General features: G+C 38.8%; 1 protein-coding gene across 7 annotated transcripts in view; it reads left to right on the top strand.

The window, feature by feature from the left end:
• Positions 1-24,035, top strand: part of elavl4 (ELAV like neuron-specific RNA binding protein 4) — a gene marked incomplete at both ends in the record, with an annotated part of 77,187 nt that overhangs the window by 38,537 nt on the left and 14,615 nt on the right. For all 7 annotated transcript variants that reach the window (XM_079244718.1, XM_079244719.1, XM_079244717.1 and 4 more), the window contains 2 exons: positions 7,127-7,230; positions 10,622-10,775. In XM_079244718.1, the coding sequence (XP_079100844.1) occupies positions 7,127-7,230; positions 10,622-10,775 (258 nt within the window). The remainder of the gene's footprint in view (positions 1-7,126; positions 7,231-10,621; positions 10,776-24,035) is intronic.

Raw genomic sequence — 24,035 nt, 5'->3', positions numbered from 1 at the left:
AGCAGATGTTGGCAATGAAAAATAGATGGACTGTGATGTCAGATGTGGAGTAGTTCAAGCTGGAGCACCTTTGACAGACAGCAGCTTCAGAACTATGTAAAAGCATGCTGCGAAGCCAGTTGTTACAGAAAGACAGGCACACCTTATTCTTTGAATGTAGTTGCAAAAACACTTTGATATAGTTGTTTTTAGTATAGCTGGATATGCACATTTCACCCAGATGATCAGAAAACCAATTACTGCATACATAAAACACGTGTATAACCTTGATCTGTGAGGACAGATGGGTGGAACTTTACTCCTGTTAGTCTGACAAGAAGCAAATCAAATATTCCCTATATCAGCTTTAGTCTACTCGCATCTCTTTTTTTGCTACAGGAATATATATTGACAATACCCCTGGGAGCAAAACTGATTCTTTTTCATAACTCAAATTGCCAACAAGCTCTTTCCCACATCATTCCTCGACTGATAACACAACTTGCCATTACTTGGTATGTCTTATTATAAGCCATTTACTTTCTGAAACACCTAAGAGTAATATTTTTCTGTGTGGTAATAAACCATTACAAACTGTTCAAATCCTTACTAAAACCATGCTGTGTGAGATGTTGTGTAGCGTTCATATCCCACATACAGGCTGCATTTATCTGAACCTGAAATGGGTTGAAGGCTGGAGCGCGAACAAAGCTGACAGGGAAAGAGATGAAAACAGGATTTGACATCTCCAAAGCCAGGTATTAAGAGAGCTGCCAGGCTCAGAGGTGCATACACAAGCAGGCAGACGTATTAAAGTTTCAGAGTCCCAGGTCCTTCGAATGTCCTGTTTCTCTCTTAGTACCCTCTGTCATTTGATTTCCTCCTCCTCCCTGCTTAGACCCAGAACTGGACGTCTTCAGCTTGCTTGGCTGCACTGGTCCTCTTGTGCCCCTTACGTCAGGCAGTCTCTGTCCCCTCTCATTTCATTCTGAGTGGCCTTTACGTAGAACACAGGGGTTTTGACTGTCCCCTGTGCGGGCCTCAGATCCAGAGGCTCGGTGTGCCTCCAGGCTGGCTCCTTGCCTCCCCCAACCTTCCCATCTAATTGTGCTTAACTGAGGAAGAGGGCAGCCAGACAGTAAGGTTGGGGGCATAAGGAGGTGAGGTGGGGTATTCCCTCTGAAGGGTTATGCTCTCACAAAGGATGCAAGCAGGCTCGGTGCGTTAGTTTCCTCAGTCCTGACATAACAGGGTTATCCTGACTAAAAGAGGGCCTCTCTTTCTGTCAGCTTGCCTTCTGTTCCTCAGATACAGCGCTTACCAACAAGCCCACACACTGCAGGCTGCAGTCTGCTGGACCCAAGGCTCTAGGAGCCACCATGAGGGGGTGGTGTACATGTGTGTTTGTCCCTGAGCTTCTACGTGGGCAAGTGTGTCTCTGTGTGTGTTGGTGGTAGCAGGGCCTTGGGAACTGAGAGTGGGAACCTCCTGACTGCAACAGTGGCTGCTACCTTGGCAACCCAGGAGGAAAAGATGTGTTGAATGAGTGAGTGGGAGATGGATCTACATTACTGTAGATGCATGTGTGTGGGAGATGTAGCACTGTTTATGAATTTAGTTATTTAAATGGACTCATATGTCACATGTTCTCTTACTGTACTGCCGGTGTTTAAGTCACTGTAGTCTTTTAATTTCATCATGTTTATCCTATTTTGCAAAAACCTTCTCATATCCCTTGAGGCTGAGGGTATTTGAGGTAAGTGTGGTTTGACATGTAGCTGGTACAGAGCACCTTTTCAAATGTTGGGGAGTGCCAGCCGATCAAAAATAGCACTACCTCAAGTTGCTGCAGCAGCAAGGGACAAAAAGTCGGGAAGAGGAACAGCATAGAAGCAGTGAATGTGCCACATTTATGTAGACAAATTCAATTTTTTTTTTTTTTTTTTTTTTTTTTTTCTTTTGTCTTTCCTTGTCCTCACACTAAAATGATGCTAAATTTAATACAGACCATGCAGTTTCTGGGGAGAGAAACTGGTCCTGATGATGGCTCACTGGTTCATAGTTCTGATGATCACTACAGATGACAGCACTACCTTGCTATTTGATTTGATTGTCTTGTCATGTCTTCTGAATTACATAATAAAGTGTGTAAGGGAAAAAAGAAACAAGAAATAAAATTAGAAACTACATAAAGATTTATTCTCACTGATGTTTTGTAATCAAATGTTCTCTCTCATTTTCAATAAATAGAAACAGAAAGCTGTTCCAAGTTTTCTATTGCTATTTGTTTATTCTTTGAAAATTAGTCATTACATTTGTGTTTATTTATTGGCAATATTCCCTGTGCATAATCACTATTTTTATGGAAACATAAGACACAGAGACAGAAGACTAAACAGGAAGTAATTTCAATTAGAACAAATTGACCTTACAGTTTGCTTCTGTTGCAACGGCAGTATTATCATACTTGTTTTGATAACAGTGTCACCAGTTGAAATTAACCTTTTGATTAAAAACTAAATAAGTTCTGAGAATATTAGCAGTAAAAATAGATTGCAGAAACATAGACAGTTGAATAGAATAGAAGGTTCTGGCAGCTATGCATTTCATTTGGTAACACTTTAGATCAAAGAGTGTATAGTGTGTTGTGTGAGCTCTGCCTGATGATAGCAGGAGATGAAGATGCTTTCATGTCTGTAGTACACAGCTCTTAAGTCGCATAATATAACAAAAGGCACAAAATGATGACAGCCAATATGCACCGGGGTCTCTTATTTACGCACCTTATAGCATATGATTGTATACCATATTGTGCACATCACAGTGTCATACTTACTATTCTGTAACTGACTGTATACCCGTAAATTCAGTGCAACCATGATTTTTGTGCCTATCTGATAAATATCCATGTAATTTTGCAGAGCTATGTTAGTGTTAATATACTCTTTCATCCTCTTATGTGTGAAGGTGTGTGTGTGTGTGCTCACAGAAGGGAGAAAGGAAAGATGAAATTACATACTGGTGCCAGCAGGCAGGACACCAGCTTGAAGTACACTCATTTTCTCATCTCACACATTGGGCAACCTGCTGCTCCTCAGGAAACAAATATGGCTTAGTCATAACTCCTCGCCAACACACCAAAAAGCTACTCACTCAAAATAGCAGTGATTTTACCACTGAAAAACATGCCCACCTCCCTATACAATTTATGTCCGATTGCACAAAACATCTGCCAAACAAGTGGAGGTGGGTTCAAATTAGCCCCCACCTCTTCACTAAGCCACCTCTTAGTGACGGCAGATACGTAGCATTCTGTGAGGTGCTGTAGTGATACCAGAGTGGTGAATGCATATTATCATTATTATATACTTAATGTTCCATTTGAGGATCTCCATTATAGGATTTATACATTTATCTTAAGTAGATGCTTCTTAACGCTACCAAGCATTTGCTTAAGTTCATATCACTGCTGGAAAATTTGCTAAAGTTAAAGAAAAAAAATTAATATTTTAAGTTGGTAAAAGGCTATTATTAAGGTTTGTGTTTGTTTGCTTCTTTAGTTTAAATTAATTTGTAATTAATCAATTTAGCCAACAGATGGCACAAGGTAGAGTTTCCCAGAAAGGCTAAAACCAGAGAAGCTGATAGAAAAGTTATTTTAAAGGTTTTTGTGCACGGTTTAAAAAGTAGTGTGTTTTCTTATGGTGCCAACAATCAGTGGACAGTTTATCTCTACAAAATCTGTATATTTTAGTCAGGCACACAACTTAGTTAAAATCATTCCATCCTTGGACAAAATTAAAAGGGTAAACATACTCTTTTATTTGATCTTCTCTAAAAGGATTTTAAAGGTTTTCGGTAGCTATGATGCATTTTAAAAATTGATAAGCGTCTGTGCTGCAGAATGTTAACACTGCTTTTAAAAAAGGTCCAACCTCAACCTTTTTTTCCACAAAGTTTTTCAGTTTTCTGGTCTCTAACAACCTTAGAAGAGTCTGAGCTGACATTGTATTCCAGTAAGACGCCATGCTAAGTTAAGTAATGTTGAGCCACGTTAAACTGCTCCAGGATTGTGGTAAAGTATGGTATGTTGAACTGTGATGGTGTGATCCAAATTCAAGCAGCATGCAGGCTTATCCTGCTGGCGAGCACTGAGGTGGACACAGGGGGTGCTGTGATAGGCTGAAGCTAACTGCCTGCCTGTTGTGTCTGCATGTGTGAACTCTGGGTCAACACTGCTTACAGTGCATGATGATTGCATGCATATGGCAATGGATAAAAGTATCCTGTACGCTTCATCAGATTTTAGTTTGTGAATTCACAAATATAACATAATGAAGAATGACTTAATGACAGCTTGTTCACTCCTCACTTCCGAGCTGCAAGCTTTACTCCTTGTGTTCATCGCCGTGTGGCACTATGATTAAGCGATTGTGTTCACATGCATGTGTGCACACATGTACAGCACGTACATCTGCGCTGTTTTGGCATTTCCCACCTTTCCCTGTAAATTCCAGGCAGTCAGGCAGTCTGCCGGTGGTTTCCTGCTGCTAGATGCTCCATAACAGGCTGGGAGTGGTGGGAGGAATCCCCTCCTGGAGCTTCTCTCTTGCTGTAGGCAGAAGCCTCCTCTGTCTACCCTCATCATCTGCTCACCTGAGGAATTATGCCAGCCGGCAAAGCCCGCTTCTACCCTCTTCTTTCTAGCCCTGGAGGCTGTCAGACGTGCCAAACCAGGAGCTAAGACTGAGTAGGGGCTCGAAAATATGCCAATATGAGCCCAAGATCTCCACGTATAGAACATACACGTCCAATTAAAGCATACGCATCCAAATAACATACATATAACAGCTGCTAAGTACCACATTCATCAGAGCTGTAAACAAATCAAACGCGGTTTTATTTTTGTTTTCAGATTGTAATTCATTGGTGATGCATTTGTACACACATATTCATAAATATCTAAACAGATACTATAACCTGTGACTATGTCAAAGGTTGCCAGTTGAGGCCCATTTTTAGAGAGCTTCATGAGTACTGAGTGTCTCAGTACTATATCACAAGGCTAGTCCGTCTCCATGACCATGCATGAGAGCTTTTTACCTGGACTTTCTATTCACTGTACGTTTTGAATCTCACATTTCTATTTGAAGATGGTGAAGAGGGGTGAGGAAGGTGCTGGGAAAGTGGGAGGCATGAATTAAAGAAGTAGCAAGTGCAGTAGAGGAGCATTATGTATACCAAGCATTACCTTAGCTCATCAGGAATCTCACAGTAAATTGAATAGATGTTATTGTTGTCTTTCTCTTTGGCATGCTGCTGCTAAATTAAAGCCTTAATTTATTCACTAAAACACTTTTTCTACATGCCCTCCTCTTCATCATTCGTTATTTATGGTATGTGTACAATTTAATAGAAAAAGAGCTTTTTGGTTTATATTCAAGCAGCCAAACGTAACACCTAATGTCAGCTGAGAGTCAGAGAAGAAGAGGATGACGAAGAAAGAATAGCCAGATATAAATAGCAGTCGTCTCTTTGGGATGGCAGATTTTTAATTAACAATAGAGTGTCTGATAATCCACCGTTAATCCTGGGAAAAAAGAGGGAGGAGAGGAAAGAAGAAGAGAAAATCATCAGCTGTTTGATGTTAGGACTACAAGTCCCCTCCTGGCTCTTCCCCTACTCGCTTCTGAGCTGTTATGCGCTGGGACATCCATAGCCCAAATGTATTTGTTTTGTGAAACAGCCATGCTCCATATTTTGTGATTCACTTTGTCTCCGACTAACCGCCGTCTATTCCCATTAGCATGAATCTGTGTGCAATGCTCCTCTAAAACTGTCTGGAATTTTTTGGGGTTTGTGTGGCGTTTGTGGATAGAAGGTGTTTTTGAAAACTAGCAGACTGAAGGCCCTGATGGCCGGGGGGCATCCACATATAGACCTGAGCCTGTTGAAAGGCTTGTTCCACTGGGGAAACACTGGAAGATGTCAGGCCTGTTTCTGAGGAAATGGAGATGCTATTTTTCCTTTCTTGCACAATAGGAACGAAATCAACAAATATGTTGTTTGTACCTGCTATAACAAGTTTAGTTAGTTTAACTCTTATAAATCAACTATTTATCAGGAATAAAATAGATTTTATATGCCACACTGTAATTCCCAGCTCAACAGTAATAAACTGTAAATACTCCAGATCATCAGTAACAAACAAGCAGTACTAAAAGGTGTAAAATATGTTCCTTTTGGATACTGCAGACATTTTGAGATTTAATAAAATATGCTAATATTCATCATGGTTTCAAAAGATAAACCAATGCTTTTAAATTTTTGGGCAAGAGTCGGTGAGCTGCTGTACAGGACAATAAAAATTAACAAATTATAGTGTATTTCAAGGTATTGTTTGTAAGATGAAATCATATGAAACACTTGATCATATTATTGCACTTAAAACTAGCCAAACACATCATGTCCACACCTCCAATGGCCTTTGTAGGTCAAATTAATGTTGCATTAGCACAGCCAAAGTCCAAATAAAAATGTTTTCAGTTCCATTTATTTTTCTTTTGTCAGGCAGCTAAATACTTCAGAACTTGTGATTAACAATCAGCCCCTCAAAGCATTGTCAGACTGCTTCTTTGTACTCTGACTATCACCATTAAAGTAATATAAAATCAACATTATTGCGGCGTTATCAGCTACATGTACACAATTATCTCTCACAGTGGAAGTTAGACGCAACAGAATGTCTCAGGCATTTTTCACGCAGTCCTCTGCGTATTGGCATTGCAGTGAATTATGCATTTCCCCTCCCATGCATGTATACTGGGACAAGGACAATAGTCCAATTACATAGCCAGCTTGGCTCAACTGGGGGAAACGTGCTGGTATCTTGTATAAACTGATTAAGATGTATGTTTTCCGAGTGATATCGGTGGTTGGAAGTAAAAGAGTTTTACTGGTTCAAATCAAAGTTCATCATTAGGTTTTAAAGCATTCAACTATTTTGTCACTGTCTTATTAAACTATTGTTTATCCCTCAGACTGTTGTTGATACCATTACAAGTTTGTAAAAAAAGAAAAAAAACAGCATAAATGATTGAAAGTAACACATTAAAATATTTGTCTCTTCTTTTTTCTCGCATTTCAGGCCAGAGTCTGGGATACGGCTTTGTCAACTACATCGACCCAAAGGATGCAGAGAAAGCCATCAACACGTTAAATGGACTCAGACTTCAGACCAAAACAATCAAGGTAATCAACACCATACTCATTAACATCAAGATAAATTCAAAGCTCAAAATCAGGGGAAAAAAAACTAAAAAAGAATCCACTTATGTATTTCAGAAAGTTCTGAACGTTGTGCTAAATTATGAACCCGCTTTCTTCTGTCAAACGAGCCCATTTAGATAGTGATGCTGTTATTGAATGTGCTAGAGGGCAAGATTGGATTAACATGCATGAGCCACAGAAATGAAAGACCATCTAAATCGAAAAGACACATTTAAAAGCTTCTGACTATGGTTGATATGCTAATTACTTTTCTAAATGTCAAAATTTAAAGGTGAAATTATATAGATATCACAGAGTGAAAGGCAAGAAACATGTCAATCATCCTATTTTCCCAAATAATTGAGGGTTCTGTTATTGCCTTTTAAATGGCATGACTAACAGCCAGGCTTAGTTGTTTGTCTTATTGAAGTAAGATGGATAAATCTGTCCCCGCAGTGCGCTGCCCTTCATCTAAACAATTTTAAACACTTGTTTTTGCAGATACACATTTTCTGTCTCAATTCATCTGCTGTTGTCCTCTCTCTCTCCTCTCCGCCTGCTGTGTTGTTGCTGTTAAGCTGGGCCATAATCTGTTGCTCTGTGGCAATCCCATGCTTCTCGCTTTCTGTCATCTGATTTAATCTGATCTAGTCCACTCTAATGTAATCTAATAGGATAGGATTAGCCTGTTTGCGAGTGAGAAATCCCTCGTAGAATCCCAGTATTCCCTAGACAGTATATACTCTATGGTTTGGCGTTGATCCAGTACAGGATTCCACCTCTGGTGTAACATTGCTGTTTATCTAATGTGAGATCCATAATGATTTGATATGATTGTTAAAGATGGTTGGTTTATGAGTGTATTTGTGTGTCACCCATATGAGCTGGAATTGTACCATAGCTGCGCTAAAACTAAACGTGTTTGGATGAGCCAATAGCATGTTGTGTGTACATACATCTACATTCAGTCAATGATGCTGCATCAAATGAGTTGTTTTCTACTTTTATATATTTTAATTAAATCCCTTCCCCCAATTATATCTCTTTATACTAATTTGTATGCTTTTATTTCTTGCTTTGATTACATTTTTTAACATAAAGTTTCCCAGCAAATCTCTGTGGATCTCAGCAATAATCATTGGCTGTTTCAAAGAGCCTTTTAAAAGTGAAGCTTGCAAATGAGAGCTTTTGGACAGAAAGTCAACGAAGCATTTAGAAATGAACAGTCAAAATGAGCTATTTACAAGAGAGAATGAGGTTAAGATAGTTAACACTGTGGCGGTCCACATTCTTTTACTTTAACACTTTCTTAACTTAAGAGGTTGCTTCAGGTTGTTCTTGTGATGAAGGCCATCTTTGTAATGGCAGAAGACAACACTGCATCTTTGTCTGACACTAGCGCTCTATCACACTTCATTTCCTTCCTCTGAATACTTTCCTGACTTGCATTCTCTTTTCATAGCAGACTGAAACCCCTAAAGGTCTGACGGTAAATTAAAAAGCAGTGCGGTAACTCTAAAATTAAGTTTGTGGTTGTTTCATGTTACACCCTCCGCCCTCTCTGCCACTATCCTTAAAGAGGAAACACTCGACCCAGAGATTCAGATTCTCTCGGGTGATCTGTCTCCTGAAGTGTCTCTGACTTGGTTTCGCTGCTGCGGTTTCCTCCGTCGTGACACCTCCGATTTTGTCAGTGTTGGTTGGGATGATGCTTCTCCTACAGAGGTGTGAGGGGAAGCAGCATGCCAAAGGTGTGAGGAGCTCACAGTGACATGTGCACACACAATCTGAGACACATTTATCCAGCGTGTTCTTGTGATTACTTTAATCTTCACACAAAGTTTTTCTAACTTTTCCTGCAACCAAGCACACACTCCTGTTTCACACAAGCGCCACACCACACGTGTGCGCACTACTGCTCACAGCTTGAGGAGGTGTTGATGGATTAGACATCTGGAGTTGGCTGACAAGGAGAGAAAATGAGGGAGAGCTGTACAGTGAAGAAAAGAGGCACACAAAAGAGGCAGACTCTGGAAAGGTTTAGTGAAGCAGCATGCAGGAAGGAAGAAGACGGAAAATAACCAGGCAGCAAAAAGGGAAGGGATCTGCAGAGGGGAGGAAGACGACAGAGGAGCTGAACAGATAGGATGAAGAGGGAAATGTGTGAAAGAGAAGTGAGACATGGGAAAGCCAGCTGCTCCCAATCCTCTTCTCTCACAACCAGGATTTCCATGCTGTTACTTGAGAATATGGCTGCATATCCACGATATTTGCCTGACTTTAACCTTATTTGATGACTTACGTCTTTATTTGTCAGAGGTCATGAAAGGAACGGGAGAAAAAACTGCTTTGGTCAGCAGCAATCGTAATGGGATTTACTGACTTTTAACACTGAAAAATGTGTCTACAACTGAAAATGTTGTGGAAGTTTATAGAAGATTTACTGATGGGAGCTTCTGAGCAAGTATTATTAGTTCCTGTCATTTGGACCGTTACAGCTGACACAAACTTTTAATCCATCTTTTAAGAACAACAACAAACGACTGGCATTTTGCTTTGAAAGCTGATTGTTGTTATGTCAACTCCATGATCTATAGAAAACAGACCAATTAAATATTTAGTCAGGTTGTCATTTAAAACGCTGCAGAAAATCTTTCTTTTCAATAAAATGGCTTTTCTGCCTGAATCCTGAACTGTAAAACACACTCAGAGGTTCTTATGTCATCCAGCAAACAAGTCGATGAGATATTAAGGGTATATCTCCCCAGTGTTTTATTCATTTTATGGCCGTTATTGGTAAACTTTTTCTTTTGCTTATGTTTTAGTTGTATTTTATCGCTTTAGGCTACTCAGTTCGATCGTACGAATGCCGCAATCCAGCGGGTTTTCTACATATTCCTGCTTCAACACACCTGAGTCAAGTTAAATGGATCCAACACCCTATCAGGTTATGCAAAAAGACTCAGTTTTTGAGTCAGCTGTGTTGGAGCAATGATACATTAGAAACTTACTGGACTCTGGAGCTTATAGGACCAAACTAAGTACCATTGTTTTAGCTGTTTGAAGTTGTATGTTGTTACATTTTATTACCGACGTACAGCCCTTTGTTTCAGGGCTTTATAAATAAAGTTGGTTCCGTATGGTATGGTAAACTGTTAAATCTTATCCTAACAATAATCCCTAGAGCCAGGAAGAAAAATACAGTCTCGTTTCCGTCCCTATGGAGCTGAAATTTCTCCTGCTTTCTCATCCACAACACACACTGACGGCAGCTCTGTACATCTAAGGCTATAATCTTTTTAGATTGCGTAAAAAGCACTGCAGGCTGGATTTATGTCTTCAAGCTCTGAGGCTGTTTATTTTTCCCTCCCAGGTGTCATATGCACGACCCAGCTCAGCCTCCATCCGTGACGCTAACCTTTATGTGAGTGGCCTGCCCAAGACCATGACCCAGAAGGAACTGGAGCAGCTTTTTTCCCAGTATGGACGCATCATCACCTCCCGCATCCTTGTCGACCAGGTCACAGGTATCCATGGGGCAGCACCTCCTTTATCCTAAAGTGATGACTGTTTTCCATCAGATAGACTGAAAACTGGGTTTAGCATTTTGTCATTAATATAGAAAATTATATTTCATCAGTTTTGCATTATTTTATTTTATCTTAAGTAGAAATAGATTATTTCATATATATTTTTCTTATATTTATTGGAAAAAATTGAATTAGAAATCCTACTGGCAGCAGAGTCTAGGTCACTCAGCTGGGCACTCTGCAAGGTTCCCATGGAGATGAAATCTCCTGAAGAGTCAATGTGCTTTTATATTATTGTCACTGCATTTCAATTTGTTAAGACCAGCAATGTAACTGTTTTATTAAATGTTGTTCTGCTGAACTTTAATGAACACTTCTAAAAACCAGGAACAATTACAGATCAACACACAAACAAAACATCTGAATGCAAGATTGCAACTTTATGTCTGGGAACTTAAACTACAAATAACTAATATCTTTTAAAATTAGAGACTACCAGGCTATCTGTTTTTGGAAGTAAATTCTGTTTTCCAACAACTTCCACATAAAAGTGTATTTTGAATTACTTTAAAGGAAATCATCGTAAGATTAAATGAACTGAAAATATGTACTATAAGTAAAGAGATTTGTCTGACACAGCGTAGATATGTCAAATATTATCAATAATAGGACAAGTTCACCTCTTTATCAAATATATTATTCACCTATAAGTAATATCAAAGGCAAGGCAAGTTTATTTGTAAAGCACACTTCATGTACAAGACAATTCAAAGAAAGCATGAAAGTCAGGAACAAATAACAAACACCACAATAAAATCGTAAATTAAATTAAAGGGATTAAAAGTAAGATAAGGTAAAAGTTGCTGTGCTGATGTCACCCAAAGGCACCTGAGAAAAGAAATGTTTGAACCCGTATTTAAAAGTGTTTACATTTGGAGAAAGTTTAATCTCCACTGGCAGTTTGTTCCAGTTGTCTGCAGCAAAACAGCTAAAAGCTGCTTCTCCATGTTTAGTCCGGACTAATTGACCTCATTCTTTGGCTCTAAGAGCGCTGTTTGGTTTATATTCTTGGAACATATCACAGATGTATTCTGAGCCTAAACCGTTCTGGTATTTGTAAACGGACAGAAGGGGTTAAAATCTCCTGAGGTTTGTAAATGTTTACTGCCAATGTACCGTCTTTGCAATATATATACTAAATAGGTTGCACAAATTTTGTGAAATATTACAATACAGAAGAAATCCAGTGGGAAAAGGACTATTTCTTTGTCATGAACTGGTCACTCTGGAAACCTTGCAACTAGTTTCATGTTGAAATGATTTATTAATTTCTTATTTATTTATTTATTTATGCTCAATGATAACCTTATTGGATACAGTTTGGCTTTTGTAATATACAATAATAATTTATAGACAAATTATGTGAAATGAATAAGAAAGCATACTTAAGAATGCTAATTAGCCACACAAAGGAAATATTGTATTTTTATCTTGTAGGTTTTAATCAGCCTCTCCAAGTATTTTTAATGTCACTAAATCTTGTGAGATGCCCTCCTCTAGAAAATTGCATCACGAAACCCATTCTTGGCACCAAACAGATGAAATTTCATCTAATCAGATGAAATTTAAAGACACTTTAGGCAAAACCACACTTACAGTATTTCTTTTCGTGCTATATGTAGTTGCAGCAGTCTCTGTCAGAAGTCTTCAGTAAGCATCAGTAGTAGCACCCATGTCTTTGGTCTCCACTGTAAATCAGTCATACAGGTGATGTTTTTAATTTAGTCGAAAAAAGACCATTTCATAAGCGATAACCTTTATAAAATGTTGAACAACATTGCTATTAATATTTCCAATGTTTTTGGGGCATTTTAAGCACCACAATTTGAGTTACCATCAATCAAGCTCTACAGCCAATATCTCTTCACACACTCCCTAACACGAGAAGATGGGGGAAAAAAAAAGCATTTTTCATACTTGCTGGGATATCTGCCTATAGGGGAAAAACACTGCTTTTGCTCATGTATTCCAGCTGTAGTGCCCTTTCGCATTCAACAGTGAGTGACAATTGGCAATTTTGCCATTATGAAAACAATGATTACATGAGGTGCATGTGCTGAAAAATGTACATGCTCAACTACACAGCCCATAACACCTCAATCACAGAAATGAATCACATTGGCCTGTTGTATTGCAGTAGAACCCCTCCAGCATGTCTCTTAGATCAATTTCAGCAGTTGTGTGTGTGCCTGCAGGCGTCGACCTGCTCCCGCATTATGTGCAATGTGTACTGATGAAGCAAAGAAGGAGCAACATGCTGTAAGCCACTCATTTGCCTAAGCAGTATAAATCACTGCTGGCAGTGAAGTGCACGGCTGTCTGTACACACTGAGCAGAGGAAAAGCAAAGGGAAGAAGAGAGAGAAGGGAAAAGAAATAGTAAGAGGGTGAAGATGAAAAGGGAGGTAGCAAGAAGAGCAAATGAGGGGATGAAGGTTATGAACAAAAAGTAAAGGTGGATATAAGTGAATGGTAAAGGCTAAAAAGATACTATATGCAGAAACACTATCCTGCCTATCTCTTAAAACAAATAGAACTGCCATGCAACTCACTGTATCAGGAGATAGCTAAACAACACATACCCATCTCTGACTCTTTTTTTTTTTGCATTAAGACTCAGGCCTTCTTCCATGAATAAAACAGCTCACCACAGGCAGTTGTAGTTACAGCGAGGCAAAGTTTTCAAGCATTCACAGCACATATGACTCACAAGAGGCTCAGTAATTTATTGTGTTCATTTCTACACCAGCACAAGGTCAGTTTTAAAGTGGAGGGAATCACATGTCCAGATGAAATGCTGCACTATGGAGATCAAACAGATAATATACCAGAACATGCAGGTTTCTTTCTTACCCTGTGATTTAAAGCTGTCACTTTAATACTTAAATATGGTGCATTAAGGCACCAGATCATGAATTCGAATCGCTGTTTGCATGATATCATTTACTCTCAGCTATTGATCTTAGACTGCAGTATGCTTCCATAATAAAAAGCCAGGAATAATATATGAGTTACTTTCATTATTTTGTCAGTTTTTCATCAGACAACTGGAGAAATATGCCAACAAAGAACATAAAATCTGACGCTGAAAACCTGATGTTGAGACATGCTATAGAAAACTGAATTACATAAAACAATATAATATTAAGATTATTGTTGCAAGTAATGTCAGCAGGTAAAATATCTCCAACCTGTTGCATATAAATGTTTTCATTTGGTTGTTACAACAGAAATGGCCTGAAATATCTGAAAAAGAAAATATTCTATTTACAATTTTTTTCTGAAAAATCTCGCAATTGGAATTTGGAAATAATCTTTTAAATTCGAGCTCCTTTTCAGCGTTGATGCAGTTTTTATGTGAAAGGGAAGAAAACTTCATGAGCCGACTTGAGATATGAACAGCTTCACGTGTCAATCAAGCGGCAACCTCAGGCAGTTAAAAGCCAAACCTGTGCAGAAGTGCCAAAAAAGTTCACTTCAGCCACCTGAAAATCAGACAAACATCTGCTTTTTTAAAACTCTGCCAGGGAGGTGAGGAAAGAAACACTTTAGTTATGCTGAGAACTTCACGTCCATTGTGGGAGATGCAACTGAATAAGCTTTATCTAACGTCACTGTAGTCATTTCTGATTTATATCACAGCCTGAAATGGATCCAGTATTCTTTGTAGGTTTAATTGATGTCAACAGTTATCAAACATATGAGCTAAAAGAACACAAAGAGCAACTCCACCCAGTTAAACCATCTTTATTTACTTTTCATGTCATTTCTGAGATTGGGCTGTTTTCCATCTTCTGCAGTTTTTTTCCGCCACTTTTCATTTCTGTAAAATTAGTCCCTGTTGAGTTTAAATAAGTAACATAACCTCACAGTTATGCAACAGCTTCACAGATGCAAAACCTGGATTGTGGAAGTTGTGTAAAATAAAAATGAACAAGCTCTTTTGTGGTTTGCAATTGGGATTGGCTAATTGCACTGTTTTAGAGTGTGACTTTTAAAAAAAAACCAAATACTTGATTAATCCTACATTATACATTTAAAAGAAGAACCTAAGTTTGAAGACTATCCCAGTTCTCTCAGTCATGATGCTGCATATCTGAGCAGGTGACATCAGCGTTGATAGGTTCCACTTACTACAATTCCTCTTTCTTTTTCCTCCTATATAGTGTAGCAGGAACAGAACCCTGACATAAAATGGTGCATTGGTCAGTAAATACACAAAGCAGGAGATATTTTTCAGCCTACTAACACCCTCGCCTACACTAATTGCTGTCCTAACAACTACTCTGGCCACCTGCCTCAGAACTGAAACAAACACACATAGTGTTTATGCACATACACAAAAAAAAGATAATGTAAGAGAGGGATGTTCTGCAAGGTGCCCCCAGAGGGCTGAGGATCAGCAGGAGAAATGTTAATGATTAATTAGATGTTCGAGTTGCTGGTGATTAAAAATATGGAGGACTTTAGAGCGGCCCTGAGAGTAGCATGCTGGCATCATTGACTCATCTTTTTCTTCTCTCTGATACTGTACGGACAGAAGAAACACTTCCACCCACGCACTCAATGCCATTACGAAAGAAATGGGCAAATTAATACTCTCCTGTGTCTCCTAGAAATGTAAGCACAGAAGAAGAAATAGATCAGACAGAAAGACAAAGGAGAGAATCACAGATGAGTTGGTGCTCAGCCTCAGACTGGTTTGAACACATCCACAGGATGAGCTAATGTCAGCATTGTGCAAATTTCTTGAAAAAGAAACAGCTATTAAAATGGCTTCCTGGCTCGCTTCCACATATTTATCAAATAAGAGACCAAATCATTGTCTAAAATTAAATTCAACCTGTGATTTACTTCTCTGACTTAACTAGGAGCTGATCTGAGAGCCACAGAGTAAACAATGCAGAAATACATAATGACAGCAGTTTTTCTGAAAGTTGTTGAAGTAACGGATTTTCTCCAGTGACCAACTGGCAGATGGTCTGATGATCCACAGCTCCTGCTCTGCTAAATTGGGAACTTATAGTCTGTTCTCCGAATGTCTTCCTCATCAACGGGATGCACCCTGCAGTCACTTTTCTGTTCATCAAGACAAGAAGCAACTTAAAAAACGTGACTGTTAGTATCATTCCTAGTTATGCACAGCTGAAACTAAATCCACTGAAACTGCCAAATTGCTCCAGAGACTCAGGGAGCGAACACAGCATCGACTTGACAAGGGTATCTCTCCATCTCTTCCTCACCCTCCACTTTTCCTTCCTCTGCATATTGATTGCTTCTGAATGGATAAGCATATTTTTCCTCTTTATCAGTGCAAATAGTGCCAGGTTCCCACCCGTCTTTCTCTCTAACCTTCAGGGAAGGCTTTTTTTCCCCATGTCACTGTTTTAGGCAAGCCCCAATTTGAAACAGACATAATATCAGACAGCATTGATCAATAGCTGCCTATTCCTAGTCCGTGCTCCTGGACCTGTATGTTCACAGAGGTCAATGCTTACCTGATCAATGACTGCAAATACAATTGATCCCTGAGAATGTCTTTTGCAAACAGCAGCTGTAATGTGAAACTAAATGGCTGCTCAGTTTGTGAATGAATTGACTGCGAAAAGACGGATGCCTTGTTTCATTATGTGGGAAGGAAAGTGTCAGGAGGAAAGATTCCCATGGTAACAAGTTGCGAGCATTTATCCTTTCATAAAACACATGATGATGATTACTACAGTTAGAAATAACTACATTTTGCTAAAAAAAAAAAATTTTTTTATTTATTTGTATACTTAACCCATTTAAGCAAAGGAAGAAAATTCTGATGTTGTCTGTATGTAGCCATTTCACAAAATGTGTGTTTGTATGTATATATATATATATATATATATATATATATATATATATATATATATATATATATATATATATATATATATATATATATATATATATATATGTGTGTGTGTGTGTGTGTGTGTGTGTGTGTGTGTGTGTGTGTGTGTGTGTGTGTGTGTGTGTGTATATCAAATATTATACATACAGCATTAAAGGGTTAAAAGATTTAAGGTTATTCCTCTTCTATTAAATCAACAGAAGGGGGATGGGATGGAAATCAAGATGATGTCAGCGGTTGGTGGTGTTTATAAATAAAGTTCACATGACTTGGTTTGATGATGGGAGAGTGACACTTATGCTTAAAGCAAATGCATAGTTTTGATATACTTCATCATTACTGTATGTATTGCATGTTTCTATCCTTTCTCACAGTCTTTCAATCTTTAAGTTTTTAGCCCCAGTGCCTCATCATGGGGGCTTTCCACGCTGGGAGTTGTGTTTATTCTGCTCAAGAGGACATTTTCTTGGGAATCGCCACACATGGGCTCAGCTCCATGTGTGGAGCCTATCCTGGTGTATCCAGGTCAGGGTGGTCTCTGTGGTGGCACTCCCTAAGGACATGGACTGTGACACCTCTCAGTGTGGATGGCCACCTATAGGTGGTTTTCATCACCTGGATCCTCGGTACCTTGCCATGTCACTGATGTGCTGTGTGTGTGTGTCCGTGTGCATAATTTGTATGTGGGTGTACATATGTGTATATTTAGTGGGAGGGAGGGATGGGTTTTCATTATTTGCTGTTATTATGTTTTTCAGTTTCTTTCATCATGTGAAGCACTTTGTGTTACACTTTTGTTTTATAAAAAGTACTATAAAGTTTGATTTGATTAGCTTTCTCCAGCACATCTCACATATTCTATTTTATTTTATTCTACAGTCATTTAGCAGATGCTTTTATCTAAAGCGACTTAGTGGGGTTCTGGCCTGGACCATGTTGGCCAGGCCACGTGTGCTATTGTATTCTCATTCTCCTTGAATCAATATTTTCTTGAATTTGAGACTAATTAATCCAGGCATTGCCATCTTAGAATGTGCACGTCATCAGAAAAGAAAACATCTATTGACAGGGAAACGCTGTCATTGAGTGGTGTGATATTATTGAAGCTAGACAGCTGTTTAATTCCAATAACATGAGTTCATTTAACACTACAAGTATGGAAATGTACTTTAAACGTTGAACTCTACTGTTATAGATAAATTGTTCTTTTCTAAGATTATGGTTTGCAGCTATTTGTACAAGCTTTAATAAGGAATTAGATAGATCGTTCTTATCCTAGTTTTAGTCATTTCGGCATTTTGCTGTTTTGTTTGTTGCATTTTCTCCATAATCACAGGAAGTGTTTCCCAATTCAATTCAATTCAACTTTATTTATATAGCGTCAAATCACGGCAATGCCATCTCAAGACGCTTTACAGACAGAGGGGAAAACATAATGAAGGCCAATTCATAATAGCCTATATAAGGAAACCAACAGATTGAGTTGAGTCCAACTCAATCTCCCATCCTGAGCAAGCACACTGGCAACAGTGGGAAGGAAAAAACTCCCTTTTAACAGGAAGGAAACCTCCGGCAGAACCCGGCTCAGGACAGGCAGCCATCTGCCTCTGCTGTGTCGGGGGAAGAGGACAGAAAGACAACAGACAACAGGAACTGCTACTCCCGGCCAGGGAGACCTGCTGAGACAGGAGACATACATGTTAATGATGCAACACTGTTATGGGGGGGGGGGGGGGGGGGGTAAAAGAAAGAGATAAAGAGAAAAAGAAAGAAGCTCAGTGTGTCAGGAAATGTCCCTCAGCAGTCTAAACCTATAGCAGCATAACTAAGGGATGCTAACCATCCCTAGCTATAGGACTTATCAAAAAGATAAGTCTTCAGCCTAGACTTAAAGGTGGGGAGGGTGTCTGCTTCCCTAACACTAACTGGGAGCTTATTCCATAAGAGAGGGGCCTGATAACCAAAGGCTCTGCCTCCTGCTCGGCTCTTTGAGACTCTAGGAACCACAAGTAAGCCTGCAGTCTGCGAACGAAGTACTCTACTTGGTATATAAGGAACAATGAGGTCTTTGATATATAGTGGTGCCTGGTTGTGGAGGGCTTTATATGTAAGGAGAAGGATTTTAAATTCTATTCTAGATTCAACAGGCAGCCAATGAAGAGAGGCTAAAACTGGAGAAATATGATCTCTCCTGCTGGTTCTGGTCAGGACTCTGGCTGCAGAATTCTGGATCAGCTGAAGGGTTTTCAGGGCGCACTGGAAGCTAAAATAATGCCATCCAGGTTCATTACAAAACCGGAAAACCGGAATGCTGAGCAAGCATGTTGTTCCCAACATGCTTGCTCAAAGAATGAGAAGCTTCTCACTGCTTGAATTGGATTAAATTAGGTGTTATCAAGTGAAATGTATTAATTACTGCAATATTTTTCCATTGGAAGCTCTTAAATATTGCCGTAATAAAGTTTAGAAGTTTTTCTGTGTATTTTAGGCCGTGCCCAAGCTTTTTATTAGGGCTACTGCAATTGAAATGTGCAACCAATAATGTATAATAGCATTAGGAGACCAAGAGCCAGCTCTACTAAAGGTTTACATGAACAGAAACGTGTGCAAAGTCATTGCGCATGAAAAATAAGAGTACAATCTGATTTACTAACAGTGCGCACTGAGGGTTGCGTCTTTCAGAGGTGAAAAATAGCACTGCATGTAGTTAGTACATGTGTTGTAATTAATATGCAGTATGGAGCATTCACATGCAATTTTTTTTGTTGGGAGGAGAAAATGTAAATGTATTAATTTAGCACCCACATGTGATCTATCTAACCTGAGAGCAATTTTGCAGAAACTGCACCTAAATTTAAAATGTTTTAAAAGGAGGGGAAAATGGTCTGTGTGCGCAATTGCACACACCATCCCTTCAGTTGTTTTTGCAAGATGAAGGCATTGAAATTAACCAAGGGGATGCAGAGAACATATTTTCAACCTTTTTGTGAATATTTTATAGTATGAATGAGGAAACAATAATCCAAACATAACGCTTGTCCAGCATTGCCATTTTGGAACTGTTTGGGGAACTCAGGATGGATTTAGAGTCGTGAAAAGGAGTCACGCAAAACCTACATCTGGGTCATTCCAGCGTGTGGCAGCTGTCACAGCTGGGATCCCACAGTCTTGTTAATCAGATGTTTTGTTTAAACGCCTAAATACCATAAATTACCATAGAGTCATTATTATTATTATTATTATTATTATTATTATTATTATTATTATTATTATTATTATTAAAAAAAATAAAGCAAAGTTATCTGTAACTAAACCATTGCGCTTGCCTACCTTGGAAAGAACATCAGCAACCTCACACATGTTGTCGCTTTCAAGTGTTAACATCTCTATCTTTAGGGAAACACCTACATATCCAGGAAATGTACAAGAATGATAACTTCTATCATCTCACAATTCATGATTAGTTTTTTATTGGTTCAAAGTTGTTGGAGGAAGGTTTTAACTGACCGCTTTAATAGCAGTTGCAACATTATCAGTCAATCAATCTTACAGCTTTCAATCGATGATACAACCAAAGTGCACTGGAATAAATCTCGAATAAAAGAAAATGATTTAGATGATTTAGAGTATTGTTTAGTAGAACAGAGAGGAGAGTGTTAAATAATCTTGAAATAGTTTAAATATAATAGTTTTAAAAGCTTACATCTTTCTCTCTGTACTGTTCGGGGAAGGGTAACAACCTCACTGTTCAAATGATGAAGAATTGAAGTCAAAATCTGAGTAAATAATTACCCCTCGACTTCTTCCTTCTTGGCTTGGTGGAGTCCTGGTCTATTTTGTTTTGAGGTCAGTTTCTGTTTTTGAGCCTTTGAACACACCATGTTAGACACTTGTGGTTTTATCCTGCTTCGGCCTGGAGTTGGATGCACATGATAGAGACAACGTCTGCATGTGTGTCTAACATTTTAATGTGGGTTATTTCACTTAAGAAGCTTCACACAGTACACTGGTCCTGCTGCTTTCAGATAGCTCAAACCATTTAGTTATATGAAGTGAGGTCTGTCCTACAGACTGGAGTGCTCGTGGAGAGACGGTGAAGTCTGCAGCAAATCTCTAGTTCACACCTCTTCATTGGAAACAGTGTAGAGTGTAACCATGCTGAAGATGGGAATTTCAGCATCAGCAGATCAGAATCAGACTGTTTATTTATCCCCGTCAGTCTTTCTGTAACTCCACATGTTTGTGAATTGTTTGTGCTTACAACGAAGTCACGCCCTTGGTGGTGAGGCAGCAAAGAAAACAATCAAAACTTTGTGTTACAACAAACCTCTGACATGTCTGTTATATCTAAACTGCATAAAACTTTTTGCTTCTCCAGCTTTGTGCCACAAAAACTTGATCCTTTTGCTGTGGGAAGAAAAAAAAACCACAGGCCTCCCAATGTTAGAAAAATGCTACCTTTCTGAAGTTGTCATGAAAGTTTTTCCCATTGCTGTAAAAACAGTCTCCTGCATGCCTCTGTGGTTTGCTTTCATACAGAATATTTTTTTAAATTGGACAATTTGATCCAATGGTCTTTGGGGCTAAAAACATTTTTAAAGTGAAAATTTTCTGGATGTCCGAGCTTAGCTGAAGAAGCAGGATTGGTAACAAAGAAAACTGCCTTGGTGGGAGGCAACTCCAAAGCTTTAGTTTACCAGTGGTTCTCACAATTGACTGTTTCAAAATCCATGGTTGAAAGAAAGCAAGTATGATGCAATTTCAGGATTACAGGCAGGTGACTTCATTAAAGACTTTACGTAACCTCTTTACTGTCACCCCTATGGTTGCCACCCATCCCATAAAATACAGAATCTTCCTTTCATTGAAAGACAACTGTTGCTTTCCAGGATTGAACCAACACGGGACGCACTTTTTTCTGTATTTTCATAACTTTCCAACAGCCTACACATGTCAGTCACACACATCAACACTCACTTTTTTAACTAAATAAAACACAGAAAATACAACAGCCAGCAAAAATGTTCTTTTTGTGCAGAATCTGTGTGGGTCCAGCCTCATCCCCTCTGCGCCTGTATGTTGGACAGTCACAGTTGCCTAGAGACAGACATGACTCATGCTTCTCAGAAGACCCGCGCCTTTTAAAAATGACTACCGTAGCCTACCTGGTATTCTAGTTCCTGACAATAAAAAGCGCATGTAAAACAGACGTGAAGAAGGGCAGCAGCAGCGTCAGTGAATATGTTTGTAAGTCTAATTGTAGAACGTGTTTGTGACTGTTCAGTCGCGCATCGTGGACTGAACATCTGACATCTAAGAGCATCAGGAGAGCAGGATTATTTATTTAAATACTGTAGGCATATAATTATAATTATATTAGCCAATATAAACACTATATATAGCCTTTAAAAACATATTTTCAATGGATTAAAAGTTAATAAATACATACAAAAATATATATAGCCTAGCTATAGGGAAACGTTTATTTTTATATGCATTTACTGCATTAAAATGTTTAGAGCTTTATGTTTTTAAGTCAGTTTTTAAGAAAGTGTAAGTGATCATTAGATAAATTTGCCTATTTTAAGTGTTGTTAAACTGTCATGACATGACTTCCCTTGAAGTCATGAAGCAGGCAGCAAACAGATACACTACAATGTGTAAGTATAAAGAACGCATCGTGCCGTAAAATGCGCCACAACGTGGCATAGACGCCACAACACAGCGTCCTCATCACCATGGTCCCAAACAGTAAATATATTATATCAAAGGTTTATTTCTGTTTCTTTTCTTTTTCCATTACAAAACTCGCTAAATATGCTAAAGTATGCTGTAGGAACTATTTCATGTTGGTCTTTTTAGTTTTTGTGCCAAACAACTGTTGTAAAGTAACACGTTTCTCTCATTCACCTGTCAAAAGTCAGCTGATCTGAACCAGATGATTAACATGTTGCTATGCTGACGTAACAGAATGACAAGACAGTAATTGAACTTGCCCAACTATCAGTGACCACGGTAAAAATGATATGAATTCATCCCAGTCTTTCCCTCTTACTGCATCCAGGTGACGTGACAGGCGTTATTATTTGCCAAGTTCAATGTTGCACACTCTAAACACAGAAATCTCTTTAAGGTTAATTAATTACACAATAGCTTTGTGTATTGTGCATATGGCACGTTATTATATTAATTATTTCCCTCATGTTAGTAGAGAGCCATGTAATCACAGCTTTATGTTGCCTAATTAGCTAAACTTTATGTTCAACAATGTTGCACAACAAAACAATGTATTCATTGCTAATAAAGCAATGCACACCACAGTCTCTCAGCGTCCTTCGCCTAGATTTTTCTTCCATTTTCTATTTTACCTGATTTTAACATAATGAAATTTTCACTTCCCTAATATGCAGTATAAAATAACAGTCAGAACCAGTTCCATGGTCAACATTTTGACCGTTTGTGTGTTTATGCACAAACTTCCTGAAGCCTTTTTAGAACCTTGATACTAAAGCAGCAATCGCTGTAACGGGAACTTAATTGGCCTATTAGCATCAGAGCTAATAGGCCAGATCTGCTTGTTTAATCAAAGGTGTATGTCATTCATTTATTAATTCATTATCCTAACCGCTTAATCCAATGAAGGGTCGCGGCGAAGCTGGAGCTATCCCAGCAGTCTTTGGGCGAAAGGCAGGGTACACCCTGGACAGCTCACAGTCCATCCCAGGGCAAAGGTTTATGTCCTTTAACCCAAGTTGACAATCAGTAGATTTTATTAGATCAGGAAATACCACAGATGAACCTAGCTGGTCGCAAGTGCTGCAAAAGAACAGCATCCGTCCAATTAGCGAGATGCGATGGCGTTGAGATATTAAACATATAATGGATTGTACTGTACTGAACTGAAAACTAAGTCTGATGCGGGCCACCTGCCATTTAAGGCAAAAGGCAAAGGCAGGACTCTCAGAGTACTTAACAAAGAACAAAACAGGCTGAAAAACTCTGAAGTGATTGATCAACTGACTAAGCTATGAAGCTATGAAGAGAAATGGTGAGAAACAAAGAAAGCGAGTAAATATTTACCCCAGGGGAAATGATGAGTTGATGCAGAATAGGTGAGACATTTAATAACAGAAATGTAGTGAGGCAGAGAGCAAAACTAACTGGATTAAATGCGGAAAAGCCCAAACAAAAAATAAAATCAGAAAGTACAGATAACCAAGCAACAAACTTATGCAATGGACCAAAACACAAATTGAAACAATATTTAAAAACACCAGATCATGACATACTGAGCAAAACAGTGCCATCGCAGCTGTC

Source organism: Telmatherina bonti, assembly GCF_933228915.1.
Source record: "Telmatherina bonti genome assembly, chromosome: 8".
Classification (NCBI taxonomy): domain Eukaryota; kingdom Metazoa; phylum Chordata; class Actinopteri; order Atheriniformes; family Telmatherinidae; genus Telmatherina; species Telmatherina bonti.
The sequence above is the reverse complement of the archived record's forward strand: the minus strand, read 5'-3'. Positions and strand labels throughout refer to the sequence as shown.